Here is a 25,196-nt window from a genome sequence, read left to right as displayed (position 1 = left end):
CAGCCCTGTCTGGAGGAGCAGGGGGTTCAGGACTCCCTGCAGAAGTGTATTCGGCCTGAGGGCCGGACACAGGGGAGCACAACTCCCGCCCGGGAAGGGGGACACAGGGCCGGCGGGGCTGCACCGGGGGGTAGGGCCTGGGGGACGGTGTGACGGCGAGTCGGGGTCCCCCGACCCTGCACCCCCGCAGCAGCCAGAACAGACCCCGCCGGCCGGTAGAACGGGGGGTTATTGCTCCTCCAGGACACGGCACAGACGGGACGTGGGTACCGGAGTCAGGGCCAGGCAGCCTCCGACCCCTTGAGATGGGTCCCTGGGCCCCTGACTCCAGCCCCCCCCCTTAGACCGGTTCCTTCATGGCTCCAGCCCCAGGCTGCCCCTCCCCCAGTCCCGGCTCTTCCCTTAGCCAGTAGAACCAGTCTGGCCACTGTCCTGAGGCCCCTCGCTGGGCCGTGCTCAGACACCGCCCGTGGGGTCCCCGCCGCCCGCCGCCCACGCACCGCGACCAGCCAGGGACTGACACTGCCCCACAGCGCAGGGGACCCCAGGCTCCAGAGCAGACAGCCCCCGAAGGGTCAGTCTCGGTGGGGTGAGGAAGAGAGCAGGGGGCCCCTCCCCCCAAGAGCACTAAGGCTCTGCCCTCGGCCCCCGTGTTAACGTCGACCCCACACTGCGCTGTGTCCCTGGGAACCAAGAACCCGGCCGGCTGACAGTCCCCTCTGGCTGCGGGTCGGGTGCAGGGTCGACGCGCTGTCCCAGTGGTGGCAGCGGTGGGATGCGCTGCACCCCCTGGAGGGAGCGTCCGGCAGCACGTGACGGGGCGCAGCAGGAGGAAGGGGGCTTGCAAGAGCCAGGCGCTGGAGGCAGAGAGAAGCGGTTCCAGGAAGCAGAGGGGCAGGCGGCTTAACCCGAGTGTGACCGGAGAGGAGCAGGGTCCCCCGGGCCGGGCCGTGGCACTCGAGGAGCTGGGCCCACTGAGGGGTTCTCCCTGGGAGCCGCAGGGCGCTGCAGCATCGGCCGGTGAGTCTGCGCCCCGGGGATCGGCGGGGAGATGGCCTGTTACCCGCACACACTTCTCTCCCCCTTCCACACGGCAGGGACCCCCACCTTCCCCCAGCTCCTAGGGCTCCAGGCGCAGCCCTGTGAATTCACCCCCCCCCCACCTTCCCCCAGCTCCTAGGGCTCCGGGCGCAGCCCTGTGAATTCACCCCCCCCCCCCCGCCTTCCCCCAGCTCCTAGGGCTCCGGGCGCAGCCCTGTGAATTCACACCCCCCCCGCACCTTCCCCCAGTTCCTAGGGCTCCGGGCGCAGCCCTGTGAATTCACCCCCCCCACCTTCCCCCAGCTCCTAGGGCTCCGGGCGCAGCCCTGTGAATTCACACCCCCCAGCACCTTCCCCCAGTTCCTAGGGCTCCGGGCGCAGCCCTGTGAATTCACCCCCCACCTTCCCCCAGCTCCTAGGGCTCCGGGCGCAGCCCTGTGAATTCACCCCCCCCCCCCCCCCACCACCTTCCCCCAGCTCCTAGGGCTCCGGGCGCAGCCCTGTGAATTCACCCCCCCCCCCTTCCCCCAGCTCCTAGGGCTCCGGGCGCAGCCCTGTGAATTCACCCCCCCCCCCCCTCGCCTTCCCCCAGCTCCTAGGGCTCCGGGCGCAGCCCTGTGAATTCACCCCCCCCCCACCTTCCCCCAGCTCCTAGGGCTCCGGGCGCAGCCCTGTGAATTCACACCCCCACACACCTTCCCCCAGCTCCTAGGGCTCCGGGTGCAGCCCTGTGAATTCACACCCCCCACACACCTTCCCCCAGCTCCTAGGGCTCCGGGCGCAGCCCTGTGAATTCACACACCCCCCACCTTCCCCCAGCTCCTAGGGCTCCGGGCGCAGCCCTGTGAATTCACCCCCCCCCCCACCTTCCCCCAGCTCCTAGGGCTCCGGGTGCAGCCCTGTGAATTCACCCCCCCCCCCCCACCTTCCCCCAGCTCCTAGGGCTCCGGGTGCAGCCCTGTGAATTCACCCCCCCCCCCGCCTTCCCCCAGCTCCTAGGGCTCCGGGCGCAGCCCTGTGAATTCACCCCCCCCCCACCTTCCCCCAGCTCCTAGGGCTCCGGGCGCAGCCCTGTGAATTCACACCCCCACACACCTTCCCCCAGCTCCTAGGGCTCCGGGCGCAGCCCTGTGAATTCACCCCCCCCCCCCCGCCTTCCCCCAGCTCCTAGGGCTCCGGGCGCAGCCCTGTGAATTCACCCCCCCCCCCCACCTTCCCCCAGCTCCTAGGGCTCCGGGCGCAGCCCTGTGAATTCACACCCCCCCCCCCCACCTTCCCCCAGCTCCTAGGGCTCCGGGCGCAGCCCTGTGAATTCACCCCCCCCCCCGCCTTCCCCCAGCTCCTAGGGCTCCGGGCGCAGCCCTGTGAATTCACCCCCCCCCCCGCCTTCCCCCAGCTCCTAGGGCTCCGGGCGCAGCCCTGTGAATTCACCCCCCCCCCCCGCCTTCCCCCAGCTCCTAGGGCTCCGGGTGCAGCCCTGTGAATTCACCCCCCCCCCACCTTCCCCCAGCTCCTAGGGCTCCGGGCGCAGCCCTGTGAATTCACCCCCCCCCCCCCCACCACCTTCCCCCAGCTCCTAGGGCTCCGGGCGCAGCCCTGTGAATTCACCCCCCCCACACCTTCCCCCAGCTCCTAGGGCTCCGGGCGCAGCCCTGTGAATTCACCCCCCACCTTCCCCCAGCTCCTAGGGCTCCGGGCGCAGCCCTGTGAATTCACCCCCCCACCACCTTCCCCCAGCTCCTAGGGCTCCGGGCGCAGCCCTGTGAATTCACCCCCCCCACACACCTTCCCCCAGCTCCTAGGGCTCCGGGCGCAGCCCTGTGAATTCACCCCCCCCCCCACCTTCCCCCAGCTCCTAGGGCTCCGGGCGCAGCCCTGTGAATTCACCCCCCCCCCCTCGCCTTCCCCCAGCTCCTAGGGCTCCGGGCGCAGCCCTGTGAATTCACCCCCCCCACCTTCCCCCAGCTCCTAGGGCTCCGGGCGCAGCCCTGTGAATTCACCCCCCCCCCACCTTCCCCCAGCTCCTAGGGCTCCGGGCGCAGCCCTGTGAATTCACCCCCCCCCCCACCTTCCCCCAGCTCCTAGGGCTCCGGGTGCAGCCCTGTGAATTCACCCCCCCACCTTCCCCCAGCTCCTAGGGCTCCGGGTGCAGCCCTGTGAATTCACCCCCCCCCCACCTTCCCCCAGCTCCTAGGGCTCCGGGTGCAGCCCTGTGAATTCACCCCCCCCCCGCCTTCCCCCAGCTCCTAGGGCTCCGGGCGCAGCCCTGTGAATTCACCCCCCCCCCCCCACACACCTTCCCCCAGCTCCTAGGGCTCCGGGCGCAGCCCTGTGAATTCACCCCCCCACACACCTTCCCCCAGCTCCTAGGGCTCCGGGCGCAGCCCTGTGAATTCACCCCCCCACACACCTTCCCCCAGCTCCTAGGGCTCCGGGCGCAGCCCTGTGAATTCACCCCCCCCCACCTTCCCCCAGCTCCTAGGGCTCCGGGCGCAGCCCTGTGAATTCACCCCCCCACCTTCCCCCAGCTCCTAGGGCTCCGGGCGCAGCCCTGTGAATTCACCCCCCCACCTTCCCCCAGCTCCTAGGGCTCCGGGCGCAGCCCTGTGAATTCACCCCCCGCCCACCTTCCCCCAGCTCCTAGGGCTCCGGGCGCAGCCCTGTGAATTCACCCCCCACCTTCCCCCAGCTCCTAGGGCTCCGGGCGCAGCCCTGTGAATTCACACCCCCCCCCACCTTCCCCCAGCTCCTAGGGCTCCGGGCGCAGCCCTGTGAATTCACCCCCCACCTTCCCCCAGCTCCTAGGGCTCCGGGCGCAGCCCTGTGAATTCACCCCCCCCCCCTCGCCTTCCCCCAGCTCCTAGGGCTCCGGGCGCAGCCCTGTGAATTCACCCCCCCGCCTTCCCCCAGCTCCTAGGGCTCCGGGCGCATCTTCCGGTGGGTTTTGCAGGGTCTTTAGCCGCTGGAGGAGCCTCACCCAGTAACATCCTGATCCTCTAGTGCCTGACAATTCCCAGCCAGGCAGAACGCACACGCCAGGCGCACGGCGTCACCCTCCCCATCCGGGTACAGGCCGACTTCCCCTGTGGGCCGGGCGAGATCAGACTCTGCTCTTACGCTGTCTCTGGCAGGTGAGCTCTTCCAGGTCTTCCCCCTCCTCCTGGCCCTCTTCCAGCCTTTCCTTCCTTCCTTCCTTCCTTCCCATCTTCTTGGACCCCAGTGTATATTTTAGTATCATTTTACTAACCAATCCCGACCCCACCCCCTTCAGTGAGTTACACCTAGCGCGGCGACCGAGCCGGCAGCCCGGAGCCGTTCCAGACCGGAGCGAGATCGCGCAGCCGCAGTGGGACCCGAGAGAATCCTGTGGGGTCCTCGAGCTGTGGGGAGGCAGGCTCTGGCCAGACTCCTGCAGGCAGGCCTAGTGGGCGGTGCAAGGAGGGGGCCTGCCCGGCTGGGAGAGTGGCCGTCCGGGGGCCTGGATCCTGTCCCAGCGGGGAGCGTTTGACTGGCAGGGGGGAGGGGTCGGTCCCTATGGGGCAGAGCTGGGGGGAGGGAGCTGTGGCTAAAGGAAGTGGAGGAGCAGCGGCAGCAGGAGCCGGCTGTAGCGGAGCCGAGGGGGGGAGGGGCCCGGGGCTGCAGGTGGCTTCGGAGGTTCGTGCTGTCCCGGGGTGAGGATGGAGGGGGCCGGGCCGGATTCCTTAACTCCTTACAGCGAGCCCCACCAGGCCCTAGGCAACCAGCCGGCAGCTCAGCCTCTTGCTGGAGCAGGAGCCACAGGGGCGCTCGGCCTGCTCCTCCGGGAGCCCTGGGGAGCCAGGGGCAGGTCTCTCCCTGTACGGGGTGGGGCAGGGCCCCCGGCGGAGCGAGAGCCTCGGGGCCCTGCCGGTGGGTGGCAGGGGGGTGACAGGCCACTGGGCCCTGGGGGCGGAGGGGACGCTGGCCCGGCAGGTCGGAGCCCCGGACCACATGGTGCCCGACACTCTGCCGACCCGGAGGGGCACAGACGGGTCCCATTCAAGGTGCCTGTGGCCCGGGTGCATCTGACATGGGGGGCCAAGGAGGCCCCGAGGAAGTGGGGGTCACCGGCACCTGCCCGCTTGGTGCTGATGGGCCGGGACCTAGAGCACGAGCCAGAAGGACCCCACCGTGCTCTGGGCGCTCCCCGTAGCCAGAGCCAGCAAGGGACAGTGGCCCAGTGTCCCCAGGGGGCCAGGCCCGGCTGGACGGGGACCCCAGACCCAGGCGGGAGGGGAACGGGAACATGTCCCTGGCCCTGCCCCAGCGGCTGAATTCCAGGCGGAGGTGCAGGGGGACCCCTCCTCGCAGAGGCCGAGGGACCGGACTGGCCTGGGCGCAGCTCAGCCCTGGGGGAGGCGGCCGGGAGAGATTCCTGGGGGGGATCCCTGTACTGGGAATGGCTCCCCCCAGGGTAGGTGGGGTCGTGGGGGGGCCAATGGCAGCTGCTGGTTCCCCAACGACGGCCCATTCGCGGGGCACCGGGGGACCCGGCTGAGCTGCTCCAACACTTCTCCCGGCCGGGGATCTTTGCGCCGTGCGGCGGTACTGCCGGGCCTGCGACAACAGCCGGGGGGGCCCGAGACGGGGGGAACGCTGCCTGGGGCCCTGCCCATCTAGAGGAGCCTTTCCAGAGGGGGGCGCTGGCTCTAGTGGGGCCCCTCGGCCAGGCGACCCAACGGGGAACAAATCCAGCCTGGGAGCAGTGAGCTTGGCTCCCCCCCGCCCCGAGACCATGGCTCTGCCACGGTGGCAGACGCTGCTGGCCCTGTTCAGCAGGGGGGTCCCCAGGAGTCCTCACGGACCAGGGACCCCGCTTCATGTCGGCCCCGCTCCGGTGCTTGTGGGAGACGCACGGGGCCCGGCTCACCTGCTGGGAGGTTCCAGGGGACCCTGAAGCAGATGCCCCCGCAGGACTGGGACGAGTCCCTGCCCCCCTGCTGTCTGCACAGGGGGTCTGCCAGGCTCTCCCCCACAGAGCCGGGGTGCAGAGGGGGAGGGGCCCCTGGGCTTGCTGAGAGCGTTATGGGAGGGGGAGGCCCCCCGGATGGGGGCGGAGGACGTCCTGGCTTTCCGGGAAAGGCTCGTGGGCCCGGCCAGGGAGCCCCTGGGCAGCGGAAGGGCTGGTCCGACCACAGCGCATGGGCCCAAGCCGGTTCCACTGGGGACGGGTCTCGCCCCCGGGGGGAACAGCAAGCGGCAGCAGCCGAGTGAGGGGGGCGCGGCGGGGAGCTCTGGGAGGGGGGACCGGGGGGGCAGCGGGGATGGTGCCGATCGTGTTTGCCGCTGGAGTCGCGCCGTGTGCCCCGTGCTGTTCGGCAGTGACTCTGCACGCGCCTCAGTTTCCCCGGGCCCGGCAGCGCTGTCTGGACGAGGCGGGGGAGGTTTGCCCCGGGGAGGCAGGGACTCGCCCCTCTGCAGTGACAGGTGGGGGCACAGCCTGGAGAAAGGGGCTGAAAGCCCAAAGCCTGGACCCTTCCCCCACATGCCTGGGCCGCCCACCCCACGACGCTTCCCCAGGCCCGGGCCCACCACAACCTGCTCTGCCTGCTGCGGCGCCCCCGCCTACCCCTGCCCAGCCCCCCCAGCCCCACGGGTCTCTGCCCCCAGCCCACTCCCCCCACCCCCACGGGTCTCTGCCCCCAGCCCACTCCTCCGACCCCCACGGGTCTCTGCCCCCAGCCCACTCCCCCCAGCCCCCCGGGTCTCTGCCCCCAGCCCACTCCCCCCACCCCCCCCGGGTCTCTGCCCCCAGCCCACTCCCCCCACCCCCACGGGTCTCTGCCCCCAGCCCACTCCCCCCACCCCAGCCAATCAGACGGCACCACGGTGCAGTGACTCTGCCCCCCCCCCCCGTGCCGTGGGCGGGGGCTGCCGGCAGCGGTGGGGTGGATTGGACGGCACGGGCAGTGAGGTCAGCAGAGCACAACGGGTGGGGGCCCCAGAGGGTGATGTCACAGACAGGAAGTGAGGTCACACTCAGGCACGGATGATGTCATGGAGCAGAAAGAGGCGGGGCTTTGGAAACACCCATGTCACAGAGGGACAAGTGGGGACGACCCCCTGCCCTGCCTCTTTGGACTCCCCTCCCCATATTTATCCCCCCCAAACTACAGGGAGAATAAAGCTGTTTGCAGCTTCTGCTTCTGGCTGGGATCAAGTATCGGGGGGAAACTGAGGCATGGGGTGATGCTGACCTGTCCAGAGCCAGGATTGGGTCCCGGCTGCCCCCTGCTCTAACCACCCTTCCCCTTGCAGTGCAGGCGCCCCCCCAGCCTGCCCCCAATCACGGGCCGGCCCCCCCTTCGCCGTAGCAGAGTTTTTTACTTTTTACAAATATCTGCGCTTAGCCTTGGAAAGCCGGAGTCTGTGGCCCCCTCTCCAGCTGGGGCAGCGTTGTGGGGGGCCGGTTTGGGGGGGAGGAGCCCCAGTCTTTGTCATCAGTCGTGCTGGGGGGGGGTCAAGTTCCTGCAGCGAGTTGGGGCCGGTCTCAGCCAGCGCTGTCCGGCGGGTCCCATTCCTGCAGTGAGTTGTGTCTGTTCTCAGCTCTCTAGGGCCAGGGCGGCAGGGGCACCCCGTTCCTGCCGCCAGCCGGGCCTGGTCTCGGCCCCCCCTTCCCTGGCCCATTGGGGGGGCGTCTCAGCAGGGGTGGGGCAGCAGGGCAGAGGGTAGCTCCGAGCGCTGCTCGTCCATGCGCCCCCCCTGGACCCGCAGCAGCAGGTCGAAGAGCTCCTCCGCCCCCAGTGGGATGGGGGGGTCGCTGCGCTGCTCCTCCAGCCGCTGGCTCTGGGGAGGGACACGGAGTTAGGGGGCAAGTCTGGGCTGGGGGGGAAGAGAGAAGGGGCTGAAAGGGCAGGAGTACTGGGGCGCTGGAGGGGGGGTGTCAGTCGAGGACCAAGGGGGGGGCTTAGGAGGTTTGGGGGAGTCTCATAAGAACGGCCGTGCTGGGTCAGACCAAAGGTCCATCTAGCCCAGTATCCTGTCTGCTGACAGTGTCCAGCACCAGGTGCCCCAGAGGGGGTGGACTGAAGACAATGATCAAGCGATTTGTCTCCTGCCATCCCTCTCCAGCCTCTGACAAACAGAGGCCAAGGACACCATTTTATCCCCTGGCTAATAGCCTTTTATGGACCTAACCGCCATGAATTTATCCAGCTTCTCTTTAAACTCTGTTATAGTCCTAGCCTTCACAGCCTCCTGTGGCAAGGAGTTCCACAGGATGACAACACGCTGTGTGAAGAAGAACTTTCACTTATTCATTTTAAACCTGCTCCCCATTAATTTCATTTGGTGTCCTTTAGTTCTTCTGTTATGGGAACTAATAAATAACTTTTCTTTATCGGCCCTCTCCACCCCACTCATGATTTTATAGACCTCGATCATATCCCCCCTCAGTCTCCTCTTTTCTAAACTGAAAAATCCCAGTCTCTTTAACCTCTCCTCATATGGGACTCGTTCCAAACCAAGATCTCTTTCCTGATTTGTCGTAGCCAGATTAGCCCCCATCATACTGTACGTATAGTTGGGTTATTTTTCCCGATGTGCATTACTTTACACTTATCCACATTACATTTCATTTGCCATTTTGTTGCCCAATCACTCAGTTTGGTGAGATCTTCTTGGAGTCCCTCACAGTCTGCTTCTGTCTTGACTATTCTGAACAGTTTGGTATCATCTGCAAACTTTACCACCTCACTGCTTACCCCTTTCTCCAGATCATTTATGAATAAGTTGAACAGGATTGGTCCCAGGACTGACCCTTGGGGGACACCACTAGTTACCCCTCTCCAATCGGAAAATTTACCATTTATTCCTACCCTTTGTTTCCTGTCTTTTAACCAGTTCTCAGTCCAAGAAAGGACCTTCCCTCTTATCCCATGGCCATGGAATTTACACAAGAGCCTTTGGTGAGGGACCTTGTCAAAGGCTTTCTGAAAATCCAAGTATACTATATCTACTGGATCCCCCTTGTCCGCATGTTTGTTAACCCCTTCAAAGAACTCTAATAGATTAGTAAGACAGGATTCCCCTTTACAGAAACCATGTTGACTTTTGTCCAACAAATTATGTTCTTCTACATGCTTCACAATTTTATTCTTTACTATTGTTTCGACTAATTTGCCCGGTACTGAAGTTAGACTTACTGGTCTGTAATTGCCAGGATCGCCTCTAGAGCCCTTTTAAAATATTGGTGTCACGTTGGCTACCTTCCAGTCATTAGGTACGGAAGCCGATTTAAAGGATAGGTTACAAACCACAGATAATAGGTCAGCAATTTCCCATTTGAGTTCTTTTAGAACCCTTGGATGAATGCCATCCGGTCCTGGAGATTTGTTAACATTAAGTTTTTCTATTTGTTCCAAAACCTCCTCTAAAGACACTTCAATCCGGGACAGTTCCTCAGATTCATCACCCACAAAGGTGCAGATTCGGGAATCTCCCCAACGTCCTCAGCCGTGAAGACTGAAGCAAAGAAATCATTTAGTTTCTCTGCAATGGCTTTATCATCCTTGATTGCTCCTTTTAGAGCTCGATCATCTAGGGGACCCACAGGTTTTTTAGCAGCTTCCTGCTTCTAATGTACAGGCAGTCCCCGGGTTACGTACAAGATAGGGACTGTAGGTTTGTTCTTAAGTTGAATTTGTATGTAAGTCGGACCTGGTACATATTGTAGGGGAAACTCTAGCCAAACATTTCTCCAGAGCTCAGTTTTATTCTCCCACACCTCACTTCCCTCAGTCCTTTATTCTCAAGCTGAGGTGTCTGCTGAGAAAAGCCGCTCCGCGTCTCCCTGGTCTGCTGGGTGGGGCGCTAGCTTCGTGTCTCCCTGGTCTGCTAGGGGGAAAAGCAGCTAGTGTGGGGTTGCCTCACCCCATTTGTAAGTTGGGATCCGATGTAAGTCGGCTCCATGTAACCCGGGGACTGCCTGTACTTAGAAAACATTTTGTTATTTCTTGTTGAGTTTTGGGCTGTTCCTCAAAATCTTTTTTTGCTTTTCTTATTACATGTTTACACTTGATTTGACAGTGTTTCTGTTCCTTTCTCTTTCTCTCACTAGGATTGGACTGCCACTTCTTAAAAGATGCCTTTTTGTCCCTCACAGCTTCTTTTACATGGTGAAGCCACGGTGACACTGGTTTAGGTCTCTCGCTATGTTTTTTAATTTTGGGTTTACATTTAAGTTGGGCCTCTATTATGGTGTCTTTAAAAAGTTTCCATGCAGCTTGCAGGGTGTCTTGGGGGTCAGGTGGGGTGGGGGGTGGCAGACTAAGGAGTCGGGGGCTTGGGGGTTCTCTGGAACTGGGGTGCTCTGGAGTGGAGGTCTCATGGGGCTCTAGATGGCTGTGGGGGGGTCTCAGATGTGGGGGTCCTGGGGGTGCCGCTTACCTGGAGGGAGAGGATGGTGCTGTACAGCTCCTCCCCCAGGTCGGGAGAGTCCAGGGGGCCCTGGCTCCCCTGGGGGGCCCTGGGCCCCACGGCATCGGCCCTAGGCCCCACAGCATCGGCCCTGGGCCCCACGGCGGCAGCTCCAGGCCCTGTGGCATCAGGCACGGGCTCCACGAAGTCGGCCCGCTGGTCGTCCAGCCGCCGGGCCTGGGCCATGGCCACGAATTCAAAGAACTCTTCGGCCTGCAGCGAGGTGAGCGAGCAGAAAAACCCTGGGGGGCAGGGCCAGGGGGTGAGAGGTGGTGGCCCCAGCGGCCCCCCCGGAGCAGAGCCCCTCGCTTCCCCCCCGGAGCAGGGCCCCACCTTTCCCTGTGTCCTAAGACCCAACCTCCCAGCTGTTCATGCCCCTCCCCCCCCACAAGACGGCTCCCCCCTGGCCGCCCCTCATGGTGGGGGTAGCAGGGAGGAGATGGGGAGGGGGGGTCTGTGGGGCAGAAGGAGGACTATGAAGAGGGGGGTAGGCGGAGGAAGGCAGTGGGGGTCCAAAGCAGAGGAGGCCAGAGGTGGGGGGCAGAGGAGGGGCAGAGGGCGCCAGGTGGGGGGTGTCTGGGCAGAGAGGCAGAGCTGGCGGGGGGGGTCTCTGGGTGGGGTGGGGCTGGCGAGGCAGGTGGGGTGTTTGGGTCTCTGGGAGGGGGGCTGAGTGAGGGGTGTGAGGGGGTCTCTGGGCGGGGCCAGGGGTGCAGCAGGGGGTCTATGAGCATGGCGGGGCAGGGGGATCTCTGGGGAGGGGCGGGCAGTGCATCGGGGGGGTCTATGGGCAGGGTGGAGTGAGCATGGTGGGCGGGTCTATGGGCAAGGGGGGCAGCGGGTGGAGAGGGGGTCTCTGGGCGGGAGAGGTGGGGGGGTCTCTGGGCGGGGGGGCTGTCCCTTACCTGCGGTGCCCAGCGCGGCGGCGGTGGGGGTGGCGGGCAGCGAGTGCCAGGGCCGGGCCGCCCCCCGCATTCGGGGCAGGGCGCAACGCTGCTCGTTCAGCCGCCGGCTCTGGGAGCGGAAGAGGAGGTCGAAGAGCCGCTCGCGGTCAAAGGGGTCCGGGGGCTCGGCCTGGGGGCACAGGGGGGTCAGGACCCCTGGGTTCCCCGCCCGGCTGGGGTGGGGGGAGGCCCGGCGGCCTGGGTTCTGCCACTCACCTCTGTGGGGGTGGAGGGGGCGCTGCTGGCCGGGTGCCCCCCTCCAGGGATGTCCATGGGGTCCGAGGCCTCGGCGGGGCAGGGGGCCGCCCCTGGGGTCTCCCCACTACTCATGGCCTGGAGGAGGAAGGGGCAGAGCTGTGGGGGGGCAGGGCTCTCCAGGGCCCAGGCCGCAGCCCCCCCAGGGGATGGGTGCTGGGGGGGATGCTCACCTGGTCTGGGGCCGGCCCCGTCTGTCTCTGGCTGCCCCCGGCCCCCTCGGGGGGGTCGCTCGGCCCCTCCTCCATCTTCACACCCCCCAACACCGGCTGGCATCGGGGGAGGGGCGTGCCCGGCTCTGGGGGGGCAGAGCAAAGGGGAGTGTTTCCTCACGGGCTCCCCCCCCCCCCGCCCGGCTCCTGCCTCAGCTGGGAGGGTGCCGAAAGGGGAAGTGAGGAGGCAGGGAGAGCCCGGAGGAGGCCGGAAGTCTAGGTGTAACCAGCCCTCACTGCCCCCTCCCAGCCCCACGGCGAGACCCCCCCCGACCCTCCCCCCCGGTGACCCTCGCACGGCGCTCACGGCCCTCCCCCACTCCAGACCCCCCATTGCCCCTCCCCCGCCAAACCCACCCGTGCCCACGCATCCGCCTGCCCCACCCCACGGCCAGAGCCACACCCAGGCCCCCGCCCTCCCCCGGCCCCTCTCACCGCTGCTCCCTGCTGGCCTCTCTGCCCCACGGCCGCGCCCCACTTGGGGCCCTGGCTCCCCCACTCCAGCGCTTCCTGCCAGAGCCCCATTGGCTGGTGCCCGCCCCCCACCCCGTCACAGGATGCGCTCAGGGAGATGCGGCTTCCACTTTGCACAACCCCCGCCGCCCCGACAACCCACTTCCCCCCAGCAACGAGTAGCGCAGGGGTTGCGGTGCGACTGTGGGGCGGGAGTGAGCGGCACCGGCAGCGCTAGGGGGAGGGGGCTGGGGGCGTGAGTGAGGGGCACCGGCAGGGCAGGGGGGCAGGGGCTGCGGGGCGGGAGTGAGGGGCACCGGCAGGGCAGGGGGGCAGGGGCTGCGGGGCGGGAGTGAGCGGCACCGGCAGCGCTAGGGGGAGGGGGCTGGGGGCGGGAGTGAGGGGCACCGGCAGGGCAGGGGGGCAGGGGCTGCGGGGCGTGAGTGAGGGGCACCGGCAGGACAGGGGGGCAGGGACTGGGGGGCGGGAGTGAGCGGCACCGGCAGCGCTAGGGGGAGGGGGCTGGGGGCGGGAGTGAGGGGCACCGGCAGGGCAGGGGGGCAGGGGCTGCGGGGCGTGAGTGAGGGGCACCGGCAGGACAGGGGGGCAGGGGCTGCGGGGCGGGAGTGAGCGGCACCGGCAGCGCTAGGGGGAGGGGGCTGGGGGCGTGAGTGAGGGGCACCGGCAGGGCAGGGGGGCAGGGGCTGCGGGGCGTGAGTGAGGGGCACCGGCAGGGCAGGGGGGCAGGGGCTGCGGGGCGGGAGTGAGCGGCACTGGCAGGACAGGGGGCCAGGGCTGTGGGGTAGGAGTGAGGGGCACTGGCAGGGTGGGGGGCAGAGACTGGGGCAGAGGTGAGGGGCACTGGCAGGGCAGGGCTGTGGGGGCAGGGCTGTGGGGCAGGGCTGCAGGGCGGGAGTGGGGGGCACCAGCAGGGCTGGGGGTCAGGGCTGTGGGGCGGGAGTGAGGGGCACCGGCAGGGCTGGGGGGCAGGAGTGGGGGGCACCGGCAGGGCTCGGGGGCAGGGGCTGCAGGGCGGGAGTGGGGGGCACCGGCAGGGCTGCGGGGCACCGGCAGGGCTGGGGGGCGGGAGTGAGGGGCACCGGCAGGGCTGCGGGTCGGGAGTGGGGGGCACTGGCAGGGCTGGGGGGGCAGGGCTGCGAGGCGGGAGTGGGGGGCACCGGCAGGGCTCAGGGGCAGGGGCTGGGGGGCGGGAGTGGGGGGCACCAGCAGGGCTGGGGAGGCAGGGCTGTGGGGTGGGAGTGAGGGGCACTGGCAGGGCTGGGGGCAGAGACTGTGGGGCAGAGGTGAGGGGCACCGGCAGGGCTGGGGGGCAGGAGTGGGGGGCACTGGCAGGGCTCGGGGGCAGGGGCTGGGAGGTGGGAGTGGGGGGCACCGGCAGGGCTGCGGGGCGGGAGTGGGGGGCACTGGTGGGGGGCAGGGTGTGATGTAGTGGGGACGGTATTCACCCTGATTGCTTTGTTGTGTTTGATGTGATTCTACTGCCCTGTGCTGTTCTGCAGTGACTCCCTGTGTGTGTGTGTTCGTGCCTCAGTTTCCCAGGACAAAGGGGGGCGGGCGGAGGGGCCTCCAGGCTGGGTGCCATGGCTGGGAGTGGGAGTTAGTTTTCGGCTGGCTGGGGGAGGAGGGAACCTCGCTGGCTGGGGGGGGCAGGACGGGCCTGCCTGGGGGGGGCAGGACGGGCCTGGCTGGGCCCCCCCTCCCCAGGCCGGGCCAGGCCAGCTGCTCCTGGTGCCTGCACCAATCTGAGCTACACCCTGTCCCTGGGGCACAACAGCCCCCGGTTGTGCCGGCGCAGGTGGGGTGCCCCACGCCCGGTGACTGCCCCCGCCCCATGGCACAGGGGCTCTGGGTTGGGGCTGAGGGGCAGGGGGCAGGGATCCCCCAGCAGCAGCTGGCTACGCCCCTCCCCCGCATCGCCCCAGAACCCAGGAGACCGGCCCCGCCCCCCATATAGATCCCAGGACTCTGGCCCCGCCCCCCGCACAGAACCCAGGAGACCGGCCCCGCCCCCACCGCATAGAACCCGGAGTCGGGCTCCGCCCTCCATATACAACCCAGGAGACCGGCCCCGCCCCGCGCACAGAACCCAAGAGACTGGCCCCGCCCCCAGCATAGAACCCAAGAGACTGGCCCCGCCCGCCGCACAGAACCCAAGAGACTGGCCCCGCCCCCAGCATAGAACCCAAGAGACTGGCCCCGCCCGCCGCACAGAACCCAAGAGACTGGCCCCGCCCCCAGCATAGAACCCCGGAGTCCGGCCCCGCCCCCCGCACAGAACCCAAGAGACTGGCCCCGCCCCCTGCACAGAACCCAAGAGACTGGCCCCGCCTCCCCGCACAGAACCCAAGAGACTGGCCCCGCCCCCCCGCATAGAACCCCGGAGTCCGGCCCCGCCCCCCGCACAGAACTCAAGAGACTGGCCCCGCCCCCCGCACAGAACCCAAGAGACTGGCCCCGCCCCCCGCACAGAACCCCGGAGTCCGCCCCCGCCCCCCGCCCCGCTGGCCCCGCCCCCCGCACAGAACCCCGGAGTCCGGCCCCGCCCCCCGCACAGAACCCAAGAGACTGGCCCCGCCCCCAGCATAGAACCCCGGAGTCCGGCCCCGCCCGCCGCACAGAACCCAAGAGACTGGCCCCGCCCCCTGCACAGAACCCAAGAGACTGGCCCCGCCCCCCGCATAGAACCCCGGAGTCCGGCCCCGCCTCCCCGCACAGAACCCAAGAGTCCGGCCCCGCCTGCCCACATAGAACCCAAGAGACTGGCCCCGCCCCCCGCACAGAACCCCGGAGTCCGGCCCCGCCCCCTACAGCGCCGCCCGCGGCCGCCAGGGGGCGGCAGCGACCCGCGCGGAGGTTGCGAGCCCGGGCTCGCCCCGCGCCCCGCCCCGCGTCCCCGCCCCGGCGCCGGCTCCATCTTGGCAGCCCCGAGTCTCCCGGGGCCCCCCCGCGCGGCGCTTGGTCGGCCTCGGCCCCCCCGCCATGGAGGAGCAGGGGCGGCTGCTGCCCCCCCCCGGCGAGCCCGGCGAGCCCCGGCGGCAGGAGCTGGGCGAGATCCTGCAGCAGATCGTGGGCATCACGGATCAGAGCCTGGACGAGGCGCAGGCCAAGTGGGTGCGGGGCGGGGGGTGCCGGGTTCCCGCTCCGCCCGCTCTAACCGCTACCCCCCGCTGTCGCTCTAACCACTACCTCCCGCTGCCCCCAGAGCCCGGGAGAACTCCGGCGTTCGGACTCACCCCCCCCCGCTCTAACCACTACCTCCCGCTGCCCCCAGAGCCCGGGAGAACTCCGGCGTTCGGACTCACCCCCCCCCCCTCTAACCACTACCCCCCGCTGCCCCCAGAGCCCGGGAGAACTCCGGCGTTCGGACTCACCCCCCCCCTCTAACCACTACCCCCCGCTGCCCCCAGAGCCCGGGAGAACTCCGGCGTTCGGACTCACCCCCCCCCGCTCTAACCACTACCCCCCGCTGCCGCTCAGAGCCCAGGGGAACCCAGCGTTCGGACTCACCCCCCCCCCCCGCTCTAACCACTACCCCCCGCTGCCCCCAGAGCCCGGGAGAACTCCGGCGTTCGGACTCACTCCCCCTCTAACCACTCCCCCCAGAAAACCCAAGCATTCGGGGCTCCTTCCCCCCTCTAACCACTAGCCCCCCCTTCGGCGAACAGCGGCTGCCTTCCCAAGTTGCACCGCGGTGGGGGTTGTTATTGTAGGGTCTTTCCATTCTGGGCCTGTGAGGGCGGGGGGGAGGGGTGTTATCGGTGCCTCTCTTTGGTGTGAACATTTCCTGGGGGCTTTCACAATGGGGTGGGGGTGAGACTGGTCTAGAGGGGCCTGTGGGGAGGGAAATTCCTTGGTCTTTTCTGCTCCCCCCCCACTAGACCCCGCTCCTTTCTCAGAGCTGGGAGAGTGTCCTGGCCCCCAGCCCCGTGCTCTAACCACTAGCCCCCACTCCCCTCCCAGAGCTGGGGAGAGAACCCTGGAGTTCTGACCCACAGGACTGTGGGTCCAGAGTGTGCCGTTATTTAGGGGAGGGGGGGGGGGCTGGAGTGGAGTGAATCCTTTGTGTCCCCCCCCTACAAACCCTGTCCCCCCCCTACACACACAGGAAACACGCCCTGAACTGCCACCGCATGAAGCCGGCCCTGTTCACCGTGCTGTGTGAGATCAAGGAGAAGACAGGTAGGGGGGGGGGCGCATGGGGAGCCCCAGGCTGGGAGGGGTCCCGGCCCGGCCGCTGGGTCTGTGAGCACAAAGGGGCCCTGTCGATGCCTAACACGAACTGAGTGTGTGTGTTTTCGCACGTGTGCGTGCCCAGAGGGGGGCGTGCGGTGAGTGGGGGTGTGTGCACACCTGTGTGTGACGGGGTGCGCGTGCGGCAGGGCAGGACGTGTGCACAGCGGAGTGGAGGCGTGTTCAGGCAGCTGGAGCATGTGTGTGCGCCCAAAGGGGGGCGTGCGGTGAGTGGGGGTGTGTGCACACCTGTGTGTGAGGGGGTGCGCGTGCGGCAGGGCAGGACGTGTGCACAGCGGAGTGGAGGCGTGTTCAGGCAGCTGGAGCATGTGTGTGCGCTGACACAGCTAGTCAGGGCCCCTGGTGCATCGGTGCGACCCTGACGAGTGGGGGTGGGGTGGGGGGACCCACGTGCACACACGGAAGCCGTAGGCCAGTCCGCCTGGGTAGTGGTGTGCGAGCAGATGGGTCCGGACGATGCCTGGGTGTGCGGAACGCCCCGTGGGGCTGCCATGGACAGGGCGTGGCGTGTTTGTGACTCTCCAGAGGGTGCCTGGAAAGCGCTGGTGTTTGCATGGCCGTGTGTATCGGCTTGGGACGCACACGGAGCGGGGGTGTGGAGAAATACACAGTGCGTACAGCAGCGTGGGCGACACGTTTGTGCGCGCAGAGAAGGGGCAGGAGTGTGGGTGTCCCTGTGTGTGTACGCACGTGTGTATATAGCAAGGGGCAGGGCTGTGTGCGCACGCCAAATATTTGTGGAGATGGATGGGAATGGCGCGTTTGTGTGTGTTTCGTGTGTGTGCACGGAGCATGTGTTGTACGTTGGGCATGTGGGCAGTAGGGGTGGTACACACGGTGCAGGTGTCGCACGTTGGGCGTTCGGGCAGCAGGGTGGGACACGGTGCAGGTGTCGCACGTTGGGTATGCGGGTGATGGGGTGGTACATGCACACGGTGTATATGTTGCACACTGGGCGTGCAGGCAGTGGGATGGTACGCACGTGTGTGTTGGAAGTTGGGGTCGTGTGGGCGATGGGGCGGTACACGGTGCACGTGTTGCACGTTGGGCGTGTGGGCGGTGCACGTGTTGCACGTTGGGCGTGCGGGCGATAGGTGTGCGTGGCTGGGTGGGAGCACAGGCCCGCCATGGGGGATGAAGTTAGCGACTGTGGCCAGGCCAGGCCAGGCCCGATTCCCCCCCCCCCCCCCAAGCCGGGAGAGGAAGAGTCATTGCTAGGTCATTGCCACAGCAACCAGGGGGTCAGTGGGGCTGGGAGCAGAACTTTTGACCCCACCAGCTGAAGGGGCTGCAGGGGGGTGTGAGGGGCCCCACCAGGACTGGGGGGCTGCGAGGGAGAGGGAGGGGCTCGCGTGCCTGACCCCCGGGCCCCGGCAGGGCTGAGGAGGGCTGGGGGGCAGGAGGGAGGGGCTGCAGTGGGGAGGGAGGGGCCCCACCAGGGCTGAGGGGCTGCGAGGGAGAGGGAGGGGCCCGCGTGCCTAACCCCCGGGCCCCGGCAGGGCTGAGCATGCGGAGCAGCCCGGAGGAGGAGCCGGTGGACCCCCAGCTGATGCGGCTGGACAACATGCTGCTGGCCGAGGGGGTGGCCGGGCCGGAGAAGGGCGGGGGCTCGGCGGCGGCGGCGGCAGCGGCGGCGGCCTCGGGGGGCGTGTCCCCCGACAACTCCATCGAGCACTCGGATTATCGCAACAAGCTGGCGCAGATCCGGCAGATCTACCACGCCGAGCTGGAGAAATACGAGCAGGTGGGCGGGGCCTGGCGGCCGTGGGGCGGGGCCTGGCGGCCGTGGGGCGGGGCCAAAGGATGGGGCTAGGTGTCCCGTCCGTCCTGGGGCCTGGACTGCAGGGTGGGTCCCGGCTGGGGCGGGGCGGAGCCTGAGTGGGCGGGGCCTGGCGGGGGCGGGGCTGGGACCCGGCTGAGCCCCGCCCCCTGCAGGCCTGCAACGAGTTCACGACGCACGTGATGAACCTGCTGCGGGAGCAGAGCCGCACGCGCCCGGTGGCGCCCAAGGAGATCGAGCGCATGGTCGGCATCATCCACCGCAAGTTCAGCTCCATCCAGATGCAGCTCAAGCAGAGCACCTGCGAGGCCGTCATGATCCTGCGCTCCCGCTTCCTGGACGCCAGGTACCGCCCCCGGCCCCGCCCCCGACAAGCCCCGCCCCTTGTGCATCTGGCCCCGCCCCCTGGGCTCCTGGCCCTGCCTCCCAACAGGCCCTGCCCCCAGGCCACTGGGTTCTGCCCCCAGGCTGCTGGCCCCACCCCCAGCAGGCCCCACCCCTTTTGCCTCAGAGCCCGCCTCCTGCACCTTTGGTCCTGCTGCCCGTGGGCCCCACCCTGGCCCCGCCCCCAGCAGGTCCCGCCTCCTGCCACTTTGGCCCCGCCCCCACGCGCCGTTGTCGTCCGGCGTGCTGCCAGCCCCCTCCCCCCGCGAGAGGGGCTGGGCGGCCCTGACCCCCGTGTGCGGCCGGCAGGCGGAAGCGGCGCAACTTCAGCAAGCAGGCGACCGAGGTGCTGAACGAGTATTTCTACTCCCACCTGAGCAACCCCTACCCCAGCGAGGAGGCCAAGGAGGAGCTGGCCAAGAAGTGCGGCATCACCATCTCCCAGGTGGGCTGGGGCGCGGGGCCGGGCTGGGGGGCCGGAGAGCAGGGCAGGGCACGGTGAGACCGGCCAGGCAGGGTTGGGGGGTCCATGGGGGGCCGGAGAGCAGGGCAGGGCAGGGTGAGACCGGCCAGGCAGGGTTGGGGGGTTGATGGGGGGCCGGAGAGCAGGGCAGGGCACGGTGAGACCGGCCAGGCAGGGTTGGGGGGTCGATGGGGGGCCGGAGAGCAGGGCAGGGCAGGGTGAGACCGGCCAGGCAGGGTTGGGGGGTCGATGGGGGGCCGGAGAGCAGGGCAGGGCAGGGTGAGACCGGCCAGGCAGGGTTGGGGGGTCGATGGGGGGCCGGAGAGCAGGGCAGGGCAGGGTGAGACCGGCCAGGCAGGGTTGGGGGGTCGATGGGGGGCCAGAGAGCAGGGCAGGGCAGGGTGAGACCGGCCAGGCAGGGTTGGGGGGTTGATGGGGGGCCGGAGAGCAGGGCAGGGCACGGTGAGACTGGCCAGGCAGGGTTGGGGGGTCGATGGGGGGCCGGAGAGCAGGGCAGGGCAGGGTGAGACCGGCCAGGCAGGGTTGGGGGGTCGATGGGGGGCCGGAGAGCAGGGCAGGGCACGGTGAGACTGGCCAGGCAGGGTTGGGGGGTCGATGGGGGGCCGGAGAGCAGGGCAGGGCAGGGTGAGACCGGCCAGGCAGGGTTGGGGGGTTGATGGGGGGCCGGAGAGCAGGGCAGGGCACGGTGAGACCGGCCAGGCAGGGTTGGGGGGTCGATGGGGGGCCGGAGAGCAGGGCAGGGCAGGGTGAGACCGGCCAGGCAGGGTTGGGGGGTTGATGGGGGGCCGGAGAGCAGGGCAGGGCACGGTGAGACCGGCCAGGCAGGGTTGGGGGGTTGATGGGGGGCCGGAGAGCAGAGCAGGGTGAGACCGGCCAGGCAGGGTTGGGGGGTTGATGGGGGGCCGGAGAGCAGGGCAGGGCACGGTGAGACCGGCCAGGCAGGGTTGGGGGGTCGAGTTGGGGGGCCGGAGAGCAGGGCAGGGCAGGGTGAGACCGGCCAGGCAGGGTTGGGGTCGAGTTGGGGGGCTGGAGAGCAGGGCAGGGCAGGGTGAGACCGGCCAGGCAGGGTTGGGGGGTCGATGGGGGGCCGGAGAGCAGGGCAGGGCGTACCGGCGAGACCGGCCAGGCAGGGTTGGGGGGTTGATGGGGGGCCGGAGAGCAGGGCAGGGCAGGGTGAGACCGGCCAGGCAGGGTTGGGGGGTTGATGGGGGGCCGGAGAGCAGGGCAGGGCAGGGTGAGACCGGCCAGGCAGGGTTGGGGGGTCGATGGGGGGCCGGAGAGCAGGGCAGGGCAGGGTGAGACCGGCCAGGCAGGGTTGGGGGGTTGATGGGGGGCCAGAGAGCAGGGCGGGGCAGGGCGAGACCGGCCAGGCAGGGTTGGGGGGTCGATGGGGGGCCGGAGAGCAGGGCAGGGCAGGGTGAGACCGGCCAGGCAGGGTTGGGGGGTCGATGGGGGGCCGGAGAGCAGGGCAGGGTGAGACCGGCCAGGCAGGGTTGGGGGGTTGATGGGGGGCCGGAGAGCAGGGCAGGGCAGGGCGAGACCGGCCAGGCAGGGTTGGGGGGTCGATGGGGGGCCAGAGAGCAGGGCAGGGCAGGGTGAGACCGGCCAGGCAGGGTTGGGGGGTCGATGGGGGGCCAGAGAGCAGGGCAGGGCAGGGTGAGACCGGCCAGGCAGGGTTGGGGGGTTGATGGGGGGCCGGAGAGCAGGGCAGGGCAGGGTGAGACCGGCCAGGCAGGGTTGGGGGGTCGATGGGGGGCCAGAGAGCAGGGCAGGGCAGGGTGAGACCGGCCAGGCAGGGTTGGGGGGTCGATGGGGGGCCAGAGAGCAGGGCAGGGCAGGGTGAGACCGGCCAGGCAGGGTTGGGGGGTTGATGGGGGGCCGGAGAGCAGGGCAGGGCAGGGTGAGACCGGCCAGGCAGGGTTGGGGGGTCGATGGGGGGCCAGAGAGCAGGGCAGGGCAGGGCAGGGTGAGACCGGCCAGGCAGGGTTGGGGGGTCGATGGGGGGCCGGAGAACAGGGCAGGGCAGGGTGAGACCGGCCAGGCAGGGTTGGGGGGTTGATGGGGGGCCGGAGAGCAGGGCAGGGCAGGGTGAGACCGGCCAGGCAGGGTTGGGGGGTCGATGGGGGGGCCGGAGAGCAGGGCAGGGCAGGGTGAGACCGGCCAGGCAGGGTTGGGGGGTTGATGGGGGGCCGGAGAGCAGGGCAGGGTGAGACCGGCCAGGCAGGGTGAGACCGGCCAGGCAGGGTTGGGGGGTCGATGGGGGGCCGGAGAGCAGGGCAGGGCAGGGTGAGACCGGCCAGGCAGGGTTGGGGGGGTGGGGGGGCCGGAGAGCAGGGCAGGGCACGGTGAGACCGGCCAGGCAGGGTTGGGGGGTTGATGGGGGGCCGGAGAGCAGGGCAGGGCAGGGCAAGACCGGCCAGGCAGGGTTGGGGGGTCGATGGGGGGCCGGAGAGCAGGGCAGGGCACGGTGAGACTGGCCAGGCAGGGTTGGGGGGTCGATGGGGGGCCGGAGAGCAGGGCAGGGCAGGGTGAGACCGTCCAGGCAGGGTTGGGGGGTCGATGGGGGGCCCTGCCCGACTGAGCGGCTCCTGCCCCCCCAGGTCTCCAATTGGTTCGGCAACAAGCGCATCCGCTACAAGAAGAACATCGGCAAGTTCCAAGAGGAGGCGAATATTTACGCCGTGAAAACGGCCGTGAGCGTCACGCACGGGGCCGACTCCCCGCCCACCCCCTCCTCCGCAGGTAGCCCCGCCCCTTCCGGAGGCCCCGCCCACCCCTCCTCTGCAGGTATCTGCTCTCTGCCAGGAGCCCCGCCCACCCCCTCCTCAGCAAGCAACCCCGCCCCCCCTCCAGGTAATCCCGCCCCTGCTGGAGGCCCCGCCCACCACCTCCACAGCTAACTTCCCCCCTGGGAGACCTTTCCCAGCGCCCCCTGCTGGCCAGGCTGGGGCCGGGGTTGTCGAGCTGCCCCACACGGCCATGACCCCCCCCACCCGAGCCTCCCTTGTGGGCCGGGTGGGCCCCGTGTGCGGCCCTCGCCCGGCCGGGGGGCAGCTGGCCCCAGCTCTGAGCGTCTCCCTCGCGTCTGTTCCCCCGCAGGGTCCGGCGGCTCCTTCAACCTCTCCAGCTCCAGCGACATGTTCCTGGGGCTGCCGGGCCTCAACGGGGATGCCTACCCCCCCTCCCAGGTAAGCCCCCCCAGGTCGGGGCTACACCCCCAGCTTTGCATCAGGCTCCATGGGGGGCGAGGGTATTGCATCACTCTGCCTCCAGGGAGAGTCCTGCGGCTTCCCCACCCCCCTGGGTGGGACTTCAGGGCCCAGGGAAATGCAGACCCCCGGGGGAAACTGAGGCACGCATCAGGCAGACCCCCTCCCCAGGGGAAACTGAGGCACGCATGGGCTGCTGCACTAGCAGCACTCCAACTGCCCTTTCCTGGGCCCAGCCAGCCCTGTGTGGACCCCCCCCCCGTCTTGTGGGGCTGGCTCCTCACTCCCCCTCCCTCCTACCCGCAGGTGGAGTCGCTGCGTCACACCATGAGCCAGGGGCCCTATGGGGAAGGCCTGGCGCCCGGCCAGCTCTACAGCCCCCGAGACATGAGGGTGAGTCCGTCTACCCCCCCCCGTTATCACCCCGGGACAGTCTGCTGTTCTCAGTGGGGTGGGGGGCAGGACAGGCCCCATTGCTGCTGGGGGGGAGCCGCCGGGGTGGCAGGCAGGCAGGGGACCCCCAGAATCACTGGGAGGTGGGGGTCAGGATCCGGGGGGAGGGGGGGCTTTGGCGCCATGTGACCTGTGACCTTTGACCCCGCAGGCTAACGGGGGCTGGCAGGAAGCCGCCACCCCGTCCTCGGTGACTTCCCCGACCGAAGGGCCGGGCAGCGTCCACTCGGACACCTCCAACTGATCCGCCCCGGGGCGGGGGGCGGGGACTGGGGGGGGGGTCTGGCCTCCGCCGGGGTTCCCGGGAAAACAATCTGAGACAGCGCCCGTTGGGGACCACCCCCCATGGCGCCTGTTGGGGGGAACGGGGGGGGGGGGTGTCCCGCGACACCTCCCCCCAACTTTCTCACTCCAGGATGTTTCCTTCCATCTCGGCTGCTGCTCCCCCCCCCCCCCGGGCACCTCCAGCCAGCCCCCCCCAGACCAGAGCGACTGAGAACAGGGGCCTCCGCGTGGGCTGTTTGGGGGGGAGCTGGGGCTGGAAAGGCCCCGGGGGGGGGGGGGGCCCTTCGCCCGCGACGTCATTTACCTCAACGCGACACCAATAGAGACATGGGCCTCCCACCAGAGACCATGGAAACGTCTACCTCTGACCCCAGCCCCCGCCATGCCCGGGGGCCTGCCCCCCACGGCTCCCTCCCCCACCACTTCCAGGTCCAGTTCCTTTAGCGTCTACATACAGATATAGTGGGGGGGTGGGGGGGTCTGGGGAGAGGTGGAAGTGAAGTGGCTGAACGTGGGGGGCCGGGGGGCACATGGGAGTAGGGGAGGGAGGGGCTGGAGAGGAGAGGGGATATGGGGGGGTTGGGCTTTCCGGGGGGGCCCTGTCTCTCTTGACTCGGGGTCCCCCCCAGCTTAGCAACGGGGGGGGGGGGGGTTAGAATGTAAAAAACCTGAGTTTTCTCATTGTCATTATTTTTCTTAGTTTTTGTTGTTTTTCTGGGGTCCCCCCCCCCACTCTGCAGTGGGTGTTGGGGAGGACACGGGGGGGGGGGGGGGGCTGGGCATCTCCAGGGGTTACACTTTGGTTTGGGCTGTTTGTTTGGTTTGGGCACCCTGGGGGGGCACAGCAGTGGGAGTGTGACCCCCCCACCCCTTCCCTAAGTCCCTCTCTCCCCCACCCTCCCCTTGACCCATATCACCCCAATTCCCACCTCCTCACTTCCCTGCCCACCCCCTTCGTGGGGCTCTCGTTCTAGACCCACACTTTTCTCAGAATTGCCCCTCAGGGGACTAGCCCCCCATGTGTACATGGGATCCCTCCCCCTTTCTATCAGTTAATAAGGGGTGGGGGTCTGTCCACTGGCCAACCCCTCCCCCATGTCACTTGGCTAAGGGCGGCCATGTTGTCTCCCCCACCAGTGGTGCCTCTGGGGCCATTTTGGGGAGGCGGGGGGAGGGGACACCCAGGCTGTTGCATGGGGAGGAGCCCAGGAACCACCCGGGGCCTCCCCTGTCCCCCAAAGTGAGAGCTGGGCCTAGGGGCAGGGCAGGAGGGAGAAGCCTAACTCAAGAGCAGGCTTCGGAGGGGGAGTTAGGCCGCAAATGGGCCGGTGGGGGGAGGGGTGGCCCAGGCCAGGCGGGTTGGTTCGGGGGGGCCCCCCCTTTGCCGTTGTACAGACTTTTTTGCTGATATAATAAAATATATTTTTTCCACACGCTGGTTGTTTCAGGTCCGTGGATTTAAACACGGGGGGGGGGGGGATGTCCTGAAGCTTGCTGCCCCCCATCCCTCTGAGGCTGTCCTAAGCAAAGCCACCTCAGGGGGTCTCCCAAGATGACCCAGGGCCCCAAGCCCCCCCAAATAGCATAGCCCCCCCATGCAGGTAGCAGCTGCTGGGACTGCTCAGAGGGGGTAGCCTAGGGGCGAACGCCCCGTCTCCTATGGTTGACCTGCTCCCCAAAAGCAGTTTTGACCCCCAACTGAGGGTCACCCCTAATGCCCCGGGAATAGCTGGGGGCACATTGGGGTGAGAGAAAACTGCACCCACAAATGGCCTGCCCTTCCCAAGGCTGCCCTACCACCTCTCATGTAGTAACCCCCAGCCCCGCCAGTGCCCCCCCCAGCCCTGCAGCTCCTGCCCCCCAGCCGTGCTGGTGCCCCTCACTCAACCTTCAGCTCTTTTCCCCACCCCCACAGCTAGCCCTGCCCCTATGGCACCAGGGCAGGGTCCGCTCCCTGGCCAACAGCTGAGGCCGGCTGCCCCCCGACGCTGC

At 68.3% G+C, this 25,196-nt stretch overlaps 2 protein-coding genes across 7 annotated transcripts; one reads left to right on the top strand and one right to left on the bottom strand.

Annotated features, from left to right (window-relative positions):
- The first annotated feature begins 521 nt into the window (after nt 1-521).
- Nucleotides 522-24,637, top strand: PBX2 (PBX homeobox 2). 6 transcript variants are annotated; one of them, XM_089771617.1, is made up of 11 exons: nt 522-1,020; nt 4,042-4,172; nt 10,118-10,201; nt 16,464-16,537; nt 18,109-18,353; nt 18,545-18,735; nt 19,083-19,218; nt 21,858-22,110; nt 22,357-22,445; nt 22,773-22,859; nt 23,071-24,637. In XM_089771617.1, the coding sequence occupies exons 4-11, from the start codon at nt 16,489-16,491 to the stop codon at nt 23,161-23,163; spliced, it is 1,143 nt and encodes a 380-aa protein (XP_089627743.1). In that variant the 5' UTR covers nt 522-1,020; nt 4,042-4,172; nt 10,118-10,201; nt 16,464-16,488; the 3' UTR covers nt 23,164-24,637. The 6 variants fall into 6 exon arrangements, with proteins under 6 accessions (XP_089627743.1, XP_089627744.1, XP_089627745.1 ...); XM_089771618.1 differs by lacking the exon at nt 4,042-4,172; XM_089771619.1 differs by lacking the exons at nt 522-1,020; nt 4,042-4,172; nt 10,118-10,201 and adding an exon at nt 15,235-15,465 and having other exon boundaries at nt 21,858-21,906.
- Nucleotides 6,903-12,201, bottom strand: GPSM3 (G protein signaling modulator 3). Its single transcript, XM_089771622.1, is given in 6 exon segments — nt 6,903-7,721; nt 7,723-7,845; nt 10,447-10,718; nt 11,379-11,547; nt 11,634-11,750; nt 11,846-12,201. Coding segments are annotated over 6 exon segments (876 nt in total). The 5' UTR covers nt 11,921-12,201; the 3' UTR covers nt 6,903-7,601.
- Nucleotides 24,638-25,196: the final 559 nt, after the last annotated feature.

The sequence above is a fragment of the Pelodiscus sinensis genome, chromosome 19 (assembly GCF_052426305.1).
Source record: "Pelodiscus sinensis isolate ZL-2025 chromosome 19, ASM5242630v1, whole genome shotgun sequence".
In the NCBI taxonomy this organism is placed as follows: Eukaryota; Metazoa; Chordata; order Testudines; family Trionychidae; genus Pelodiscus; species Pelodiscus sinensis.
Note: the sequence above shows the minus strand (reverse complement) of the source record. Positions and strands in the feature narration are given on the sequence as shown.

What these genes read in the sequence shown, in the direction of transcription:
- PBX2 (XM_089771614.1), top strand. Translation starts at nt 15,338, where the DNA reads ATGGAGGAGCAGGGGCGGCTGCTGCCCCCCCCCGGCGAGCCCGGCGAG. An exon ending in CTGGACGAGGCGCAGGCCAA is followed by an intron (nt 15,466 to 16,463) that starts GTGGGTGCGGGG and finishes CTACACACACAG; the next exon opens with GAAACACGCCCTGAACTGCC. An exon ending in GCGGCATCACCATCTCCCAG is followed by an intron (nt 19,219 to 21,857) that starts GTGGGCTGGGGC and finishes CTGCCCCCCCAG; the next exon opens with GTCTCCAATTGGTTCGGCAA.